Below are 20,866 nucleotides of genomic sequence, written 5' to 3'. Positions count from 1 at the left end.
ATTGTACTTTAAGTTCCTGTGATGTTTTGTGATATTTAATAATTTAATGCACAAGCACAAAAGGGTTTTATTGAGGTTACACTTTTATTTATTTATTTATTTAAAGCAACCTACACCTAATCCATTTATACAGCCACAAATCTCACAGGGCAACAAAGAACAATGCAGAGCTTTATTTGACTTCATTCAAACCTACACATCTATAAAATTATCCCTTTGAATGCTGCATTAACTGTTGTAACATCAGATCATAAACGGCATGATACAAAAACTACATATTTGAGTTTATGGTTTGAAAAAAATGAGACTACATGCTATGATAATGTGGGTCATTGAAGTCCAATGAAAGTTTGATGATGTGTTCCTATTTACTTGAATGATGTGAACTACACAGTCCGGTATTTTGACAGAAATTGCTCAAATATAGTATACGAGAAATATGTTTCCATAGGTCCCTGATTACATAATACTGCATTCATGTATGTGTATGAGAAAGACAATAAACAGACTTGCTGTGAGCGTGTAAAACTGTACAAACAGGAGAATCACCCAAAACCTCTGAATAAATACACACAAACTTTGAAAAACAACCGTTTTAAATCAAACTGAGATTCGGTTTGAATATCACATGTATCATCCCAATAACTTTAACATCTGAAACATTTCCTCAAAGTCTGAGTCAGTGAGCGAAGGATGTAAAACATTTTGGACTTTGGATTACAACCATATTGGTGACTAAACAGAAAAACAGCTTGCTTTAGCCATGTGATTATGAAAACCTTCAGCCTTAACAGAGAAAATCTTCAATATGTCAACAACTCTCTTTACTTCCTTTTGTGTATTTTTTGCTTTAAACTGAATTCATTTTTCCTTACAACACATTAACTGTACTGTTTCACTTTCATATCAACACTTTATCATTCACTGCATTGAAAAGGTTCAGATAAACATCGGGCCTGCTATTTTTACCCATAAAATCATGCATGTAACCAAGTGAGACATAATACAGTGTGTCCAGATAAAGGTACTTTAATATAAATATTTAAACAATATCTTGCTTTACCTAGTTTGGGTTTAACGTTAATAATAACATTTAGGTTAACGTAACATCCCATCTAATAGGATATCAATGTCATAAGAGTATTTATGAAAATATATATTTTTTTTATGTTAGCACCACCCCACACACATTCAGCTTTGTGACATTACATTCATGTTCTTTAAGATCACAACCAAACTATTTTAAAGTACTTGGAGTACAATTTTATCACAATAAAATGAGACCATTAATCAATTTTAGAAATTGACATCTGAAAGAAAAAAAAAATCACAAACTTGGGGTTTAATAGATAAAAGAAACAAACCAACAAAATGTTCAGCCAAGAGGTCAAGTCTATTCCACATTGCGTTGCCTTCTTAACCCATCATCAAGCACATCCCAATTCCCTACATCCATTTATTCTTACTCATGTCCAGACCTCCACACCGCATATCAACGTTGAGCTTTTCCTCAGGCTTTCGACCTGGATTTACTGGCCTGCTTTTTCCCTGGGTCTCACCGTATCCTGTATCACCAGCCGTGAGTGATCAGCTGCCTCTAGCAAGGCCTCCATTTCTGGGCTGTCCAGATTGACCAGTTCACCTTCCTCCACCTTTGTCACTCCTTCCTCCACCTGGACCTCCTCATGCTGCTCCACCTGTTCCTCTGGGTGAGGCTCCGGTGTGGGCTCAATCTCACCCCCGCGGTCCTTCTTCACGTAAAAGGTGAACGGCGGGACGCGGTAGGTGGTTATTTTGGAGCGGGCGTAGACGGTGTGATCAGGCGATAACGACTTTTTCATCTTCTCCCTGGAGCTACGGATTTTCTCGCGACGTTCGGCGTTAGGCGTGATCCTTGTTCTCAGCCTCCCCATCTTTTTACCCAAGGTCTTCCTGGTCTTCGCGATGTTCTCTCGGGTTCTTTGACGCGTTTTCTCCAGGTTCTCTTTAGTTCTCTGTCTGGTTTTCTCCAGGTTATCCTTGGTTTTTTGTTTATTTATTTCCATCTGCTCCTTGCTGAATGCCTTCTTTATCTCGTCGACCTTCTGCATGCCACTGCGTTTGATGCGCTCGGCACGAGATTCCTCAATGATTTCTTCAATCTCCACTTCTTCCTCGTGTTCTTCTCCATCTTCACTCAGCACCTGCTCACCTTCCTCTATAACCAGCTTCTTGGAGACTTTCACAGGTTTCTCCTTGTCCTGAGAAAAGAAAGCATAAAGGAGAGAAAAATGTTACATAAACTGTAGATTAACTTTCATCAGCACTAAAGTAAACAAAAACATTAGGGAGTGGTTTCACAGATAGGACTTTAGATAGTCCCAGACTCAAATGCTTGAGATGTCTTAACTTGTGGCACTGATATATTTTAAGTTATGTTAGTGCAAGCTTTAAAAGCTTGCACTAACATAACTTAAAATATATCAGTGCCACTGGTTTTTATCAATATTCACACTAGTAATGTTTGTAAAAACTACTTAAATGTCATAATATAACTAAGGCCTAGTCCTGCATTAATCTAAACCCTATCCAGGTAACCACCCATATAATTATTGTATAATATAAAAATGGTTCTTAGCTGTCACTGGGGCCTTTCAAAAAGTAAACCTTTGTACGTAAAGAGTTCATATTAGTACCTCAGAGGTACATATAAGTATGGAAAATGTAGGGGTGAGAGTGGCATTAACTAACACAGGGTTAATTGTAACACAGCTACTTTACATAGTTTCACAGGGCCGAGCCATCCGATTTTGAAACATGTCAGCAACTATTAATTGATACCTGGGATTAATTTTTTTAACACAGCAGGGTTAGTTGTAGCACAGTCTCACATATAGTTTATACAGTATTAAAGCCTCAACAATATTGGAAATAATATTATTACAATTATTCAAAATGATAACTGTAAATACAATATCACGAAAAAAATTGATAGTTCTGATTTTTTTTGTCTTAATTTTGCAGGCCTTCTAAAAATATCTATCCATATGCATTGATGTATAATACAAGGATGGTTAGATGAAGGATCATGGATGGATGGATGGATGGATGGATGTGTGGAGATTTTTCTAATATAGATATATAAACAATATCCACCTGTAGTATATGGATAAAATAGTATTGAATTATATGTCTGTTACAATTTACCCCACATGTGGTTTGAACAGTAGGTTCTAGAAATCAACGTTAAGTGTTCATTTGTAGTATAAAAATGATTTTGTGGCTTAGTAAATTTAACTTAATAAAATGAGTAAATTCTATAAAAAAATTATTCTATTCTTTTTAACCAAATTTTGGTAAAAAAACACACAAAAAGGTAAGTAATTCTAAATGAACAACACATTATTTAGTAAATTCAACTACATTTTATCATGTAAAATTTGTAAGAAGGAAATTAAATTAATAATTTTGGGTTGAAACGTCTTAAATTATTATTAACTAACTAGGCAGAAAACTAAAAATAATACACTGGATTTACTTAAAAATATAGTGCATCATTTTTGCATCCACTTTTTTGAGTAAATTTTTCATGGAATTTTAAGCAATTGCTTACATTTTTTTGTAAACCCAGCGTATTATTTTTTCAGTGTAGACATGCGTGTGTTGCTTGTTAAATAATAAATTATTAACCTTACTCAAATATTTATTGATTTATAGAGCCAAAACCTAAAGTTCGCCCCGCTTTACTCTACATACTGATACCAAATGTATTCATATCTGTACTATATGGTACACATTAGGACCTTTTTAAAGGGTATACCTCAGTGACCATTTTATGACAATTTTTACACATCTGTCTATGTCATTACTTTATGCTGTCAAAATAACTAAATAAAATAGTGAAACTTAAATCTATGTTTATCTATTTATTACTTACACTAAGTACACAAACTAACCATGCCTGCAAGTAGCAAAATGTACAGTTAGGTGAAAATTATTTCAAAAATAAACCCTTTTCAACATTTGTCTGGACTATTTCACCAAGTAGGATGTGATCCTGGATCAACATTTTCATTATCCAACCAGATTGCAGGATTAGTGTGCATGTTAGCTTTAGAATTAGGGTCTTTTAAAAAATACCTGTACTCATTAAACTATTATTTCACCCTAATTTAAGGGTTTAAAAATGGTTAGGGTTTGAGTTGACGGTAGGGATATCTTTGATTAAAATGTTGATCAAGGATCAACAAAACATAGTATTATAATCATCAGAAACGTATAGGGTGGACTATGATCTACAACAATACAAGCAAGTATACTGCATACATTAGACATGTTTTATAATGTACTTTTGAATTGGCCCTCGACCTTAACAGTCGATATTCCTCAGTCAGAACTATCCCGACTAAGTCAATTAATTTCCTACAAGGAAGCAAACAGCTGCCAAATACATGTATTCTGACCCATTTTCTCACTTAACTCCATCCTAAAAAGTCACCCCAAAAACCTGTTCTTAACATGCTGTTGTCATCAAGTAGACTCATTCAGTTCAGTCCATGTTTGACTCTTCAGGACATGCTATAACTCATCATACCACTGAGAAAGATAATCACAATGATTAGACGCATGAAAGAGCTTTGTAATAAGATAATGAATTGATTTCTATGCAACAAGGATGGAAAATGTCAACCTAATTAGTTTTATATTCAGGCCATTATTTAAATGACACAGAATACAGATGAGATCAGCACTCCCCCTGCTGGCCAATGTAAAATCCATGGGTTATATGTAATACATAACTTAAGCCTAGTTGTGAGATATCCTTTGACAATGATATTGGTCTCAGCACCAGAAGCGACCCATAAAAATTTTCAAAAAATGTGAATATAGCATTTGTTACACGTAACATACATTTAAACAGCTTGTTACATACAATGTTGTTACAGCAGATTGCATAAACACATCTGAGTGATTCTACAAAAGGACTACATAAATGTGAGGTATTAAACTTTTGCACATTCAACAAGGACTATGTCACGAAGACAACACGGGCTTTATTAAAAAAAATAACCACCTTAAAAACTGTTTACAAATATACACACACTTATTTGTACGATGCAGTCATCTCCCTTTTAAACAGATATGAGAGGGACACGCTTATTGAAAATAACTCAACTTTCCTCTCAGCTTTACTGTATGTTGTCATATGAAGGTGAATCAGATAAAGACAGATGTGTTGTTTTTTCCCCTATATTTTCTGTTGTTTTATTTGGCTGAAGTGAGCTGTACCACTACTAAGTACAACACGCCCTCTGGAGGTAGAAGAAGAAATAGCACCTCAATGAATTAAATAAGCTATTACAAAGAATTACCTGAAAATGTCTTATAAATATAAGAGGAGTGCATTGCATATTGGTACCAAATGCATAAATGTAAATTATATTTTGGGCTTCCTGAGCTGGATTTATATATGCCAGCGGTCACTGGGGTGGTACCGAACAGTTCCCATTCAAAATGTACAGCCTTTTATCTAAAAAGTTCATATTAGTAACTCCGGGGTACATATTGGTACCAAATGTATACATATCTGTACCTAGTAAATGTTAGGATCTTTTTAAAGGGCACTGCCCCAGAGCAAATGGCTCTCCTGATTTCGCCAGGTGGTTGATGTCCTCAGGCCAACATTATGTTGACCATGGGACAACATTTCAATCAACCAATCAGATTTCAGAAATACGTTTACAGTTTGTTTCAAGTTTAAGCTGCTACTAACTCAAAAAATTGGTGCTAAATAGCACTAAAAGCTTGTAATCATAGGGGAACCATTCTTAGTGCTACAGTATATAGCACCTATGAAGAACCATGCGGGGGTGGTATAGCACCAGATATGGTTCTATATAGCACAATTGGGTTCGACACAGGTACTACATAGGTTCTATATGGCACTTAAAATGGTTCCCCTATGATCACGAGCCAGTGAACCATAGACCATTGTTTTTCACTTATCATTTCCCTTTGATTTTAGGGTTCAGTTATGGTTATGGTTGGGGATTTATTTACAAAAAAGTTGTCTTTCACCATATGTTGTCCTGAGGACATCTCTCACTTGACAAAATCAGGTCGAGAGTGAAAACTGGTCTACATATTTTGACTTTTTTTGACAGTGTAGGATTTGGATCTGTCCTTAGGTCTGGAAAGGTGGGAAGCCTCTTATTCAAACCACTGTTATAGATCAAGTTATCTAGTCCATGCATGACCATGGATCTCCTTACAATTTACAAATAGAAAGTCCTTTATTTTCTCTCTTTCTATACCTCTCATACCATCAGGCTTTCTATCTGACCGTGTGCCAGTGGAAGTCCTTGTAAACTTGCCTGTTTCCATATCTGGTTGTGAAGGTTGAATATGCATGTGTGCTTATTTTAGGCCAGTCTTTCGTCTCATTGAATTCCATTTGTCTCATTCCCTGAACAGTAATCATTAATATACACCATAGTGAATAGTAAATCACAAATTACTATTCCTTTCAGCACTCAAACCAGCGAATACAGATGCAACCACACATTTATTGACAGACTCATAGATGTTTTGAAGACTGAAGGCCGCCAGTAACAATGTTTATGCTCAATGCAGAAGCCTCAGAAGTGTATACGTGATGTGAGGAATAACAGATGGCTAATAAAGATCACAGTGGAACCGAGCACTCTTTCATGTAAGCATTGGTTTATGACTTTGGCGAACTTTGGTGACCCCATCTGAGTATGGTGGCAGTTTGCCTTACAGTTATTTGTCAAAACAAGCCATTTCTGTGCTTTAATGCAAATGTATCTGTATTGATATAAACTTGACTTTATGAAACACCTTTAAAAATTGAAAATACTTTCCAAACACATAAATGCTGTTTTTTTTAACCCAGTAAAGGCTTATATTTTACCCAACTTCAGGCTTATATTTAGACTGTCAACCCAACGGGCTGGGTTTGTCCTTTTTTGACCTGAAACTTGACCTGAAGTGCCAAGAATCAGAATAAAGTGCACAATGAGAAAACACTTGGCATCCCTATTATTAAATAATCTAGCATATTTTATAGTGTAACTGAATCAATGCAGGTTACAATCAGGGACCAAAATGTTCTTTTAGCAAGCCTTAAAGGGCACCTATTATGCAAAATCCACTTTTACAAGGTGTTTGGACATAATGTGTGTTGACGGTGTGTGAACACAACCACCCTACAAAAAAAAAAAAATCCACCAGCTCCTTGTTTCTAATCCGCATTAAACCAAAGCAGTCTCTTTAGACATGCTGTTTTGATTCTCTTATGTGAGGTCACATTGATAAAGCCCCGCCCACTAACAGTCCTGCATTACCATAGTTTTCACCCTCAGTGAGTTGTACTCTGTGCACTAAATACTATTGTCTCAGACTGTATTAACCAGATCTATATTAACTGAAAGCACTCACTGTCTGTTTTTAGGGAAGTAAGGAGCTGTGGCTCAATTGCATTTAAAGGGGCCATGGCATGAAAATCTGACTTTTTCCATGTTTAAGTGCTATACTTGGGTTCCCAGTGCTTCTATCAACCTAGAAAATGTGAAAAAGATCAACCCAGTAACTTAGTTTTGGTAAACCATTCTTTGCAAACATGTGAAAAATTAGCTCATTGAAATTTGGCTCTTCTTATGATGTCAGAAGGAGATCTTATTATAATAATACCGCCCCTTAATCTGCACTATCCAACCACATCACTGCCATTTAGTGCAGAGAAAAAGAAAGAAATAGAGAAAATTATTCACAGCACAATTGAGTTTCAATTGCAACAAACCACCATCAGTGATCAGTGATCATGTGATCAGTGTTTGAATATCATCAGCTCATTTGCATTTTAAAGGACACACCCAAAACGCCACATTTTTGCTCACACCTACAAAGTGTCAATTTTAACATGTTATAATAAATTATTTATATGGTATTTTGAGCTAAAACTTCACGGGTGTACTCTGGGGACACCAAATATTTATTTTACATCTTAAAAAAGTCTTGTGACATGGCCCCTTTAAGGGTACAGACATTAAAACACTGCGTTTTTGCTCCCACCCAAATATATAGGGGCATTTTGGACATGCTTTAATAAATGATCTGTTTGGTATTTTGAGCTAAAACTTCACAGACACATTCTGGGCACACCTGAGACTTATATACCATCTTGTAAAAATGCCATAATAGGTGCCCTTTAAAAATTTGTTAAAAATGACTATGGTAAGCAAATTTTGGCTGGTTAAGTAACTAAAATACAAAATATGAAGAATAAAAATACAATGTGCCTTGAAATGTTTTTGAGACACATTACTGCTTTTTAGACGCTAGGACACATTTCTCAATACTTAGGTCAGTTGTTTAGCAAAACTCTTCACACAGTGAGCACAACATAAGTCTATGTGGGCTAAACCGAGGATCGATTATCATTCTTTTAGCACAAAATGCATTTAATGACTATCTTTCAAATTTCATGCATTCTTTTTCACTCAGACACAACAACTGCCAAAACTCTTTATACATACAGGCCAATTTGCACATGCTTACATACTGTTTTCAAAACTGTTAAACTTATGTTCAAAACATTAACATGATACAAAACTTAATAAGACCGCAATTTGCTACATTTCTACAGTAATATTTGAATGAAATATATTTAAAATCTTAAAATTAAATGCTATAAAAACAATTGGCCAAATGGAGAAGACAGAGTAGATTAGCATTACTATTGTATCTGTATCAGTGAATGGTGTGTATACAAATTTTTGTATTTTGGAATTAAAAGAATAAAAATAAATAAACTACTTAAAATATTGACGAATTCTGCATCATGTCTGATTCATCCCAGTAACATATATTGCAGTGAATTATAAACAGAGAGGTGTCCTTGTTTTACACAAAAAAATTGTATAATGCTACATGGTGTTAGTGTTTTTCAGATCATTGTTTTGTGGGTGACAAAGTGTGTTTGTCAACTGTCAACCTTTGCAAGTGTTCTGGAAGAATGAGTTGATTTGAGACCTGAATAAAGTGTTTGGTAGTTGTAGTGCATTTCGAATGTGAAATGAACTGCTTTGCCAAGTTGAAAGTTGGTTTGGAGAACTGTGTGAAAAGTTTTGCAAAAGTGACCTAAGTATTGAGAAATGTGTCCTCCTAGCGTCTGTAAAAAATTGTAAGAGGGTAAAATCTATACACAGTCAGAAAAAAAAGTACAAAGATGTTCCTTTTTCTGTCGCTGGGGTGGTACCCTAAAAGGGACCTTTTTGTACCTTTATTGGTATACAATACATTCAAATGTTGTACCTTATGGGGTACAATATTATACCCTAAGGACCAATTGTGTACCTTAAGGAACAATTTTGTACCAGTTACATTTTAGGGGTACAAAACAGCTAACTGTACCTTTAAAGGTACACAATAGATCCTTAAGGAACAGTAATGTACCTCAAAAGGTACAACATTGTATTATATACCTGTAAAGGTACAAAACGGTACCTGGGGGTACCACCCCAGCGACAAAAAAGGTAAAGTTTTGTACTTTTTTTCTGACAGTGTATAATTTGACATAAAAATAATATAAAACACAGTTTATCCATCGGCTGCAAAAGTTAATCGGACCTTGGATGTGCTGCTGGAAAATACCCTCTACAAATAAAGTAGCAATAAACACCACATTGTTTTAGCTGTGACTATAATACTATAACAGCCTAAAAATGCTCGCACAAGAGCTTTGTGCTAAACCCTACAAAGACAAACAATCGCATAGATTCACGGCTATCCATGGACCATGGCACCATGACAACCAGCACTAAAAACATGTGGGGCTGTAGTCTGAATGACATCTAAACAGAATGGGTTTGTGATGAGTTGACAACAGCTGTGCCTGTGTGTGCGTGTGTGTGTGTGTGTGTGCGTGTGTGTGTGTGTGTGTGTGTGTGTGTGTGTGTGTGTGTGTGTGTGTGTGTGTGTGTGTGTGTGTGTGGTACAGAGTAGCTGTTAGGTTCTGTGGGATCAAGAACAGCACAGTTCGATCAGAACTCTCACTGAAACTGAAACCATTCATTTCAAACCTTTGTAATAACTTGTTTATGGTGGGTGTTACAATGAGATTACCGGTATCTCTATCTTTTATCGCTCATAAAGACAAGGTTGTGTCTTATCCTTTATCTTTAGTTCAGCTTTTTAAAGAAAAATGTCCTGAAAATGCTACAGAACTCCAAAGACACACACAAACACCCACAATCACTCTGCACAAACTAGAATAGATACACGTGTTGGACGGAAATTCCTGGTTATCTCTCATTAACTGGTAGATATATTATTCTCCAGGGGCTGAAACAGGAGCTAGCGGCTATTTTCATGCTTGTATATACAAAGCAATAAAAGCTTTTCGACCTTTTACCTCCTTTGCAGGTGTTTGAATGTTTTACGTTTTGGACAAAATAGTGACACAAAATTGGAAAGCATGGAAAGAGAAATGATTGTTTGTGGAGTATGATCAAGAGCACTTTGGAAATAAAATGCTGGGTTATTTTCAACCCAGCGTTGGGTCAAAAAGTGACGAGCTGATATATTTTAGAACAAAACAAACAAACAAACAAACAAACAAGCAGTCTGAAATGTAACATTGAATTTCAAATATGTTTGTTTGATAAACTGTAATTAAAAAAGGTCTATACATGTATGATGAGTTGTGTTGAGCAGCTGCACTCTGATTGATTGATTCGGTGTTATGGACTTATTAAATCCTAATTAAAGGGGGTGGAGTTTATAACATGACATTATTCAAATTTTGTCGTCATTAATACATTTTTTTATGTACAGTTAACTCAAATGTTGTTTGTTGACTCTACTACGGTTTGTTACGTTTAATTAAACTTCTTTGTAAAATGAACTAAAATTGTTTGTTGAGATTACCTAAACAAATTGCATGGAACCTGAACCCATAATATTTTTATTTTAAACCCAACATTTTTTATTTTTTCGAGTGAATACGGCTATGTTTACATAATAACAATGATGTTAATATAGGTTTTAGGGGAATTACAAATTAAAGTAACAATACAGTAGCAACCAAATCACTACACACCGTAGTTCTTATTGCTACAAAACAATAGAAACAGCATTATGAACAAATGGCAATAAACTGTAACTTTTTATTATTAGATTATTGAAATGAACAATTTATCCACAAAGTATTTGGTTTTTAAAATTAAATAATGATCCTAACTAACCTGTAGTTGGCAAATTAAAAAGTAAAATATTAACTTGGTTATAAATGCAGTCACAGCTGTGCATTTATGGTAATTTTATATAGACAAACAGAAGGTCAGATGCAATAAAACTAAATATAAATCGACAAGTGTGTCTTCATCTGATGTCATGAATTTGAGAGATAGGCCTACTGTAAGCATAGATTCATGAACATGATTGGTCTAAGCACGCACTGGCTGCTTCATATAGCTAAAAATGCATGACTGGGTCAATGCACACACATGCGCACACAACACACTGTGCATTTATGACCGGAGGTTGTGTTACAGTGATCAATCACATCCCCATGCAAACACACACATTCACACACTGTAAAAAGTCAAAAGTTGTCAAAAAATAAATAAATAAATAATACTTCAACTGGTTACTTCAAGTTTTTTTAAACTTAAGTTTGTAAGTTTTATCAATTGTTATCACTTTTACAGTGCATGCTTCTTCTTTACCATTATAAAACAACAGATTGCATTATTGCATTAATGTATTTCCAAATATGTGACCCTGTCTGTTAAATCCAGGCTGATGCCTCATTCTTTATTTTTGAGATACTCATGATTTTACTTTAACTTCAATCTTTGACATGACCTTGCAGTCAATATTAAAGGAAACACCACCATTTTTCAATATTTTACTATATTCTTACTTCAACTTAGACAAAACAATACAAACTTATCTTTTTAATGTGCACACTTTTAATCTTTGTATAGCGGCTTTTGAATGTGTTAGCATTAGCCTAGCCCCATTCATTCCTTAGGATCCAAACAGGGATGAATTTAGAAGCCACCAAACACTTCCATGTCATAAAGACTGATACATGAGTAGTTACACGAGTAAGTATGGTGGCACAAAATAAAACTTTCGTTTGGAGCCATAGGAATGAATGGGGCTAGGCATAATGCTAACACATTCAAGAAGCGCTGTACAAAGATTAAAAGTGCATGTATTGAAAAAAGATAGGGATGTATATTCATTTATCTAAGTTGAGGTAAAACATAATAAAATATTGAAAACGGTGGTGTTTGCCTTTAAGAATATAAATGTAGAGAGGGTTATAAAAGTGGAGGACAAAAAGGATTAAATATAGAAATATGGCATGGTGTGTAGCCATATCTATAGGGTGACTTCCTTATGAGTGTATATTGCTTAGTTTGTCTAAAGAGCATAATGTTAATTTCTGGCTCAGAAATGAATCTAACCATCAGAGGGTGAAGACAGAGCAAGAAAAAGCATGCGAGATTCAAAGAGAGAGTCCAAAACATGTACTATAACTGAAATGTTACTCTTCATAGTGGTTTACTATAAGTAAAGGTGAATTTTAGCTCTGGATGCAGACTGTTGCTGTGTCTGGCTCTGTTGCTACAGTATCGAGTGTTGCTCTAGACGATCTATATTTAATAATAACATATTCATCTGAAGCCCTGCCCCATGCAAGCGATATGAAAGAATCCAGCTATTCCAGGACCTAGGAGAAAACACTATAACACCCGTGATATGCTATCAATGTTACGCATTACATCTCACTTACACAGATAGTCATTTACTGTATTTCGTGTGTACACTATAAACTAAGTTAAATTGACTACCTTTCAGAAACCCACATACACCTAATTTATCTTCAGCCCATTCATCAAACATCAAATTCTGGCCTGGACTTCTATAGCATGCAGACTCTAACACACACACACAAAAACACTTGGCACTTCAGGTCAACGCTCACACTGAATACACACTGCCGTCTATGTAAACCTGACACCCTGAATTCACTGCAAAAAATAGAGCGCAGGCCAGCAATGCAACAGGAAGATCACGCAAACCCTATAAGTCACATTGCTAAACCCTTCTGCACCTCACTCAGCATTGAAGCACTACCATTTAGTGTACCACACTGCTGCAGAAATAAAAGCTTGACATTTTCCTATTTGTATAACTTTAAGAAATGATACAGCTTTTGTGAGATGTTTTTATGTTTCACTCTTGAATGGCTTCATTGAGAAACTCTGAACAATTTTGGCACCGCTTACAAATATTTCCAGTTCCAATTTCTGAACATGAGACTCATTTGATTGAAATGTCAACTTATTTATACTTTAAAATATAAACATGTGAATATGAATGTCTCTTTCTTCTCACATACTGGCCTGTCACCTAGTAGAAGTTGAAATTAGTGGGGTAATTTATTTGGGTCTCAGGAGTCTACGATTAGATATCCGATAAATGCCAATAGTGTAACCTGCAGCCTCAGTGGACATTCCACTGGACAACTCTGAAACTGAGACACCGCCCCCACCCCATACCCACACACGTGAACCTGTCTGTGAAATCCATGCTAAAATATTATAATCTAATTATGATAAAATTTGGTGTCAATCTTTACTCAGTCAAAAGATATCAAGGATATGTGTTTTCTTTATATAAATTAAGTTCATATTTGTCATGATATACTGATTTCTGACCATTATGTATTCATGACCCACTATTGCATGACTCATATTTTTCCACATTTAGATACGAATCCTAATGCAAATGTATAAACTTAGCTTATTTCCAGAACAGGTACTCTTTCTATCTGGTATATACGTATGCTCTGTTTACTCCTAACAGACTGTAATGATCCTCATTACACAAAATCAGCCTAGTATAGGAGGTATTATGGAAAATATGTGCCCAACCAACAGTAAACCCTCTTTATGATACAAATAAATGACCTCGATCCCACCTCCTCACTTCTTTCCATCTTTTAGTACCATTAAAAACATTAAACCAATTACATCACCCATGTTTTCGTCCCTGCAGCCTCTCAAAGCAGTGCTGGAGGGAAATGACTTGTTAGTGGTGCTAAATGCAGTAACGCTGGTACAGGATAAACAACAGCAAAGTGCAAGAACACACTGACCTAACCAGCTCCAAACATCACAAACAACAACTTCAGTGCAATATTCCCATGTCAGAAATTACATGTTGCATATATTTTCAATGGCCATAATAATGTTTGGATTTAAAAGATAATGCATTGTTAATGGTAATGGCACTATTACTCTAATTAACAATAATACTTGGGTTAAATTAACTAAGAAAATGTTTTTATTTGATCCAACAATGGGTTGAAACAACCAAGAATAGGTTAAATGACAATTCAGTGGCTGGGGTTGTCCCGTTTTGACCCAACTTTGGATTTAAAATAACCCAGAATTTTTAGAGTGTAATTATGATTCATAATCAGTCTTGTTTTGCTAAACAAAATATAGGACAAAGCTTTTGAAAATTCATTCTGCTAAGTCACGTGGTGCTTCTGAAACAAAATCTTTCTCAATTAATGGCAGTGTTTTTATGCCATCTTTGCAGACATTACCGCATTTTGCGCTATTAATAGACCTTAAGGGAGATGGGGGGATAGGCGTCTCACACTGAGCTTCTGTCTGTTCTGCGATCCTGCACGCTCTAAACAAATTCAACCCGATGCATAACACCCTCCACACAACTGGTATCCTATACAGCAGCGAAATATTACTCCACATACTGATCTAGGATTTGAGGATCTAAGCACATGTTGGCACAGGTCATTAAAAACACACTTTCACATCTGAAGTGTTAGGGTGGTATTTTAAATACAACTGAATAGTGAACAATCTAAAGGCAGAGACGACTTAGTAGAGGACTTTACAGCTTTGTCACTGTCACGCAGCTCCTTTAGGACTCCGACCTTTTAATCAAACCCAGAGTAAAACATAACTAAAGACTGCAGGACACCAAACCTTCAGCAACTGTTTCAGATAGATGCTGATTGGAACACACAGTATTAGACACTACAGTATTAAACTACCTTTAATAGTTTCTGCTGGGTAGTATGAAGGCAGTATCTAATTTAATATACAGCACAGCAGGATTATACTTCTATAGTAGTAGAGAGAGAGAGAGAGAGAGAGAGAGAGAGAGAGAGAGAGAGAGAGACACAAGGTTTGTCTTTGCAATCTTTATTCTAAATGTAATAATTTGCTCCTTCTATTAAAAAAATACTGCCATTATTTACTTAAATTTTACTTAAATGTTTGTTTCATAGACTGTAACAAAGATAGACGACGCGATGTCGCTTCTTTCCATTGTAATAAATTCAAGCCAAAAATGTCTGGCCATAGGCGGTGCCATTACGTAAAAACATCAGTTTGGAAACAGGGCATCATAAATATGTACACTTGAAGTCGCCTTGGCTACGGCAGTTCATTGAACGAATCCGTCAAATGGAGCCGCCATCTTGAAACAGGGGAGCCATGCATCAGCGTCATTGTGGTATAACGGAAATAAAATCACCTTAAATCATCATGAATGCGGTTTTCTAGGTTTTTTGTTCCAACGGTCAGATGTATTTAGCATTGAGTTCAGAAAAAATGTAAAGTTTTGATATTAAAAAAATCTACTTTTTCTAAATATAATGCATAGTGCTAATAGGCATAACATCCATACGCAGAACCCCAAGGCGACATCTAGTGTATGTATCTATGCCAGGGTATGCACAGAAGGAATCGTCCATAAGGAGCCCGAGGAGGAGTCGCGGTATCAAACTTCCGCCCAAACGCTTGCGTGCCCAATTCAACCACGCCAATCACGACGACACGCCCCATGTCTATAGCATAAAATTACTAGCTAAAATGAAACTTATCACAAAAATGAACAATTGAACAATTGAGCGGAATAACTAAAGGACCAAAACCATGTTTCGAAAAATGTTATCGGAAGTATAAATATTTTTCGATTGAATGGAAAGGGCAGGGTTTATGACTTGTACTGCAGCCAGCCAACAGGGGGCAATTAAAGAGCCAGCTGCTTCACTTTTTAAGATGTATGAGGTAAACACATTTATTTATTTTTTTTGACAAAATAACAATTGTGGTATTTGTAAAATGATTATTCACATAATTGGGGGATTTACAAAGTACTGTACTTCAGATGTACACTCTTACGCTACGTACATCCCAAACGCGTTGCTCGCTCTGGATTACTCGCGTGATTTAACTTTGTGTCATGGAATTTATCGCTTGAGTTGAATATTTTCAACTTGCGCTAAGGCGCGTTTGAATAGTGTTTTCACGCAATCGTGCCGCCCAATTTGCGTCATTCGCATCACCCTGCACGAGGACGCATCTGATCGCGTCTTTGCATTGACTTTGTATGTAATCTACTCACGCAAATCGTTGAACTCGAGTTTGGTGTGTACACTGAAAAAAATTATTCTTTCAATTTACTCAATTTTTTTAAGGTAAGTGGTTGCAGACTATGGTTGTGACAATTAATCGGGCAAATGCGCGTTTTCTCAATGAATGAATTTTAATGAATTACGGTGAAATACCGCCACATTCAAAAGCCAGGGGGGCGCTTTCGTGCAGAAACTTCATTTATCATTACAAACACTTCCAGGAAATGTCTACAGGAATATTTATATCGCTGTTCTTCAGATTGTTTTTTCATGATAATAGAGAGGTATTTTCATGATAATAGAGAATATTTTAAATGATTGTGTTTGAAGAGTGTTGCTTTTTTAAATCCTCGTTATAAACGAGTCAAACTCATAGTGATTTTAGATTGATAAGGACTTCCTACTGACCACGGAGCCGTAGTACACACACAAGCTGTGCATGAAACACTGAATCGGAGCCTTAAGATTCAGGATCAATTTTTAGATAGGTCTTTTCAATGGGAACGCGATGCATCGATGCACATCCCTATTACAGACAATTTAATTAAGCTACATTTAAACAAAAAATATTAGTAAAGTAAAATAAAATAAAAAACTTTTGTTTAAATGTAGCTTAAATAAATTGATTGCAACCATTTACCTTAAAAAAATTGAGTAAATTGAATGAATAATTGTTTTCAGTTTATGCCCCATTAGAACGGATTTGTTAAAAACAACACAATCAGTGTAAATGCGTTGTCCCAGAAAATACACATCTATACACAAAAAATTCTTTTCTTAGAGTGTATTGCCATATGAATACAAAAAATAGTAATACATTGTAGTAAAAGTAGTATAAGAAGAAGTAGTATAGTACACTGTATAAAGTGAAAAATTGGATAAACTTAAAATATTACTTCAATTGTATACTTAATTATATATTGTATAACATAATTTATATCTTGAACTGATTCTCTTTGCTAAGTTCATCTACTACTACTGCATTAGCTAAGATGCATGCACTGCATGTACAGTAAGTGCCTTTGATCTCATGTATATCGAGTTACTCACACTCTTGACATTTACAGTAAGCACATGTATGTTACAAAGAGCTCATCAGTTTGAAAGCAATTAGCTCTATTTTAAACAACTGTGTAGGGACATCTTATTTTAAAATAACATATTTGCCTGTATTATGCATTATTAACATTCAACCAGAAACATTGTAACAACAATTTCACGTCCGACTTCCAAATTAAAAACTCAACTCAGTGTGTAACAGTATGTTTGGTGCAGGCAATCCTGGAAACGTAACAGGTTTTGGATTCACCTAATTCTGCCAAGCCATGTTAACACTGTCCAATGTTTTGTGCACTTTGCCTTCTTTGTATTTTTATTTCCAGACCACTTTTGGAGTAGTCACCTAAACAAGCTGATTTACATTAAAACAATTTATGTAAGCGTTGAGACATGACTGTGATTTCTATGCTGCTTTTCTATACTTGTGGAATGCGCTAAACCAGCACTGTTCAAAGGTTGCTTTGAGGTTAGATAGGAATCTTTAAAGATCCACTTAGAAATAGGCTGACACATTATGATAGTGTGTGGGGAATTTAGGACCAGGCCCTGCAGAGGAATCCATGTGCACTCCAAAAGTGGCCCGGAAATAAAGATCACCATACACACAGTCAGCTATAATAAACAGTACATTTATCTTGGCTATTGTGGTATCTGAAAATTTTGTATATAATCAAAGACATAAATTCAATGTATAAATAATGTGGACTACAGGAACAAGACCACACACCCACAAACCATCAGGGTTTAAGAATAGAAAGGGAGTCCACCAACCGGCTCTATCTACCTTCATAACCATGTCACAGCGAAGGGGGTGTAGCCCTAATTAAATAAATAAAACCAAACACCTTTTCATCACTCTTGACTTTGCTTACTGTACACAATTAAATGTCATACATCTCGCAAGTTCTTTTGGCATGTCACCAAATTCAAGTTTATTTTAAACAGAAACAGGTTACTCATAGTTGGACTACTAATAGTCTATACACTCAAAAAAAAATGCTGTTTTATTTGCAGCGTTGGGTCAAAAAGGGACAAACCCAACCAGATGGGTTGTTATTAAACCTATCCTGGGTTGTTTCAACCCAAAATGCTGGGTTGTTTTAACCCATTGTTGGGTCAAAAAAACTTTTTTGGTTAATTTGAACTCAACGGCTGGGCTTTTTGACCCAACTCTGGGTTGAAAACCCCCCAGCATTTCTTAAGAGTATTGTTAACCTAGACGATGAAAGGACAACTATTGCTAGTTGGGTGGTTATAGCCATGCCCATGCTGCATCTACACCCACCAAACTCAACAAAAGCGCCAGAGAATCCTAAAAAATTGGTATGTTGTCATTCCTGAAATTCTAAAAATTCCATTCCCATTGCAACTTCCCATTACAACTTTCACTATTTAACTCTCACCACGTCCCCATACCAAATAATGTCCAACAAAAAACACAGATTCTGTTTGGACCATGTTGCTGGTTACTGGTATAAAATCTGTGTTATATGTGTAATAAATTCAGAATAGAAAGGTGTCAACTACTTGGTTATTAAAAACAACTCTTAAAAACAAGCTTTCTTTGTCAGACTGCATTGATTCATAAAGGTTCTTTAGACTATGTAAAGGTTCCAACAATGGTTCCTCTCAATGACATCTCAGCAAAGAACCCTTTATAAACTTTTATTTTTAAGAGTATATGTGAAAGGAGATGGCATGCCAGGTTTGGGTTTACAATCACCTTATGCCAACATAAGTTCTGTAACATACTCACCTGGAAGATGAGCACTTTGAAGTTCTTCCTCTTCAGGAGCTCGTGTTCGTTGTTCTCCAGCTTTTTGATTTGTCCTACCTGCTTCTCCAGGTCCGTGCGCACGCTCTTCACGTTGACGTTTACCTTGCGCACCTTGTCCAGCAGCTTGTTGACCGTTCCGGCCGTTCCAACGTGGCTCTTCCCCAGCTTGGTCAGGTCTGTCTGGATGCTGCTCATTTTCTTCTCCATGATCTCCTGCCTGGCCTCCAGATCTGTCTGGGTCTGCTGGATTTGATCCACCACACCTATGATTTTATCTAGGAGTGCCAGAACCATCATTCCTGTAGCCTGGGCCTCTGACTTCTCAACATCATCACTGCCACCTCCATCAAGCCCCGGTCCCAAAACCAGGTTCACCTCCTTGGCGGAGTTATCGTCGTCATCATCATCATCGCCACGTTTTGAGGTTAACACCTTGGCAGATTTGGCAGGTTTGGAAGCAGGCGCAACTAAGGCGGCCTCTTCGTCGTCATCAGAGACTTCGGCGTAGACTGCGCGCTCCAGTTTGAAGTCTGTGTCGGCCATGGCCCGGTTTCAAGAAAACAACGATGAATATGCACACGTTTACTTGCAGATGGAGCTTTGAAGAGCACACAAACGCGGTCCGGTGTGCAAGAACGCTGTCCCAGGATAAAAATAAAGCACTATATAAAGAATCGAATGACAGCAGACACCCAACAGTCAAAGTGGAACAACTCCAACTTGCAAGTAAACTTTTCCCAGCTCCCTTCTAATAAACCTCTTTGTCGCCGTACACCTGCACTATCTACCAGCACTATGTCCTACTCCCTAGGTTTGAAATAACGCCTCAAACTTTCCTCCCGTACTAAAAGTCTGCTCTGGGACCTATGCCAGTCAGTGGAAGGAGACTAGCTTGGGACTAAGGTGTGTGCAAATATGTATGTGCGCAAGGCAGAGTGTGTGGGGACGAGCGCAAATGCCACAGCACCCTGTGAGGGCCGCCTGTCAGGGTTCCCTTGCCCCCATTAGTCCAGCCCTCTGTAGAGATCACTTACTGTAAGACCACACCCACATTAGCCCCTTTAAGGGGAGTCTCCACCCTCCCCAGAGACTGGCAGGGGCACACAGACACACATACCCACTCACTTATGCAAGAGTATGAGACAAACAGCTCAAATTGATTTATGAGTCATAAAAGCTTCATTTGAAAAGGTTTCATCTTTCTGATTTTAATTCGGAGTGGCAAAATCAAAGCCAATACATTTAATGATTTTAAATGTTGAATGTTGTTTTAATGGTATAATTCAAGAAAAAAAAAGACAGAGTCATGGTTAAGTTATAACACTTAGTGGTGGTTTCCCAGACAAGGATTAGCTTAAACCAGGACTAGGCCTTAGTTTAATTAAGAAATATAACTAGTTTTAACAAACAGGTCTCACTAAAAACATTACTTTTGTGCATTTTGAGGAAAAGTTATTGATGAATTTTATGATATGTCAGTGCAAGTTGTTTTCAGTTTGGACAGCTCTTACATTTATTTTAGTCTAATCCCTGTCCGGGAAACCGCCCCTTAGTTTTAG

The 20,866-nt window shown here is 36.4% G+C and overlaps 1 protein-coding gene across 1 annotated transcript; it reads right to left on the bottom strand.

The window, feature by feature from the left end:
- Positions 1 to 849: 849 nt before the first annotated feature.
- Positions 850 to 20,295, bottom strand: cavin1a (caveolae associated protein 1a). Its single transcript, XM_065279907.2, has 2 exons — positions 19,287 to 20,295; positions 850 to 2,240 (listed from the first exon to the last, which is right to left on the bottom strand). The coding sequence occupies exons 1-2, from the start codon at positions 19,848 to 19,850 to the stop codon at positions 1,530 to 1,532; spliced, it is 1,275 nt and encodes a 424-aa protein (XP_065135979.1). The 5' UTR covers positions 19,851 to 20,295; the 3' UTR covers positions 850 to 1,529.
- Positions 20,296 to 20,866: the final 571 nt, after the last annotated feature.

This window comes from Paramisgurnus dabryanus, chromosome 3, assembly GCF_030506205.2.
Source record: "Paramisgurnus dabryanus chromosome 3, PD_genome_1.1, whole genome shotgun sequence".
NCBI lineage: Eukaryota > Metazoa > Chordata > Actinopteri > Cypriniformes > Cobitidae > Paramisgurnus > Paramisgurnus dabryanus.
The sequence above is the reverse complement of the archived record's forward strand: the minus strand, read 5'-3'. Positions and strand labels throughout refer to the sequence as shown.

Excerpts from the sequence above, each read along its gene's own strand:
- cavin1a (XM_065279907.2), bottom strand. The coding sequence starts at position 19,850 with ATGGCCGACACAGACTTCAAACTGGAGCGCGCAGTCTACGCCGAAGTC. Across the intron at positions 2,241-19,286 it reads TCAAAGTGCTCATCTTCCAG|GACAAGGAGAAACCTGTGAA; the intron begins GTGAGTATGTTA and ends TTCTTTTCTCAG.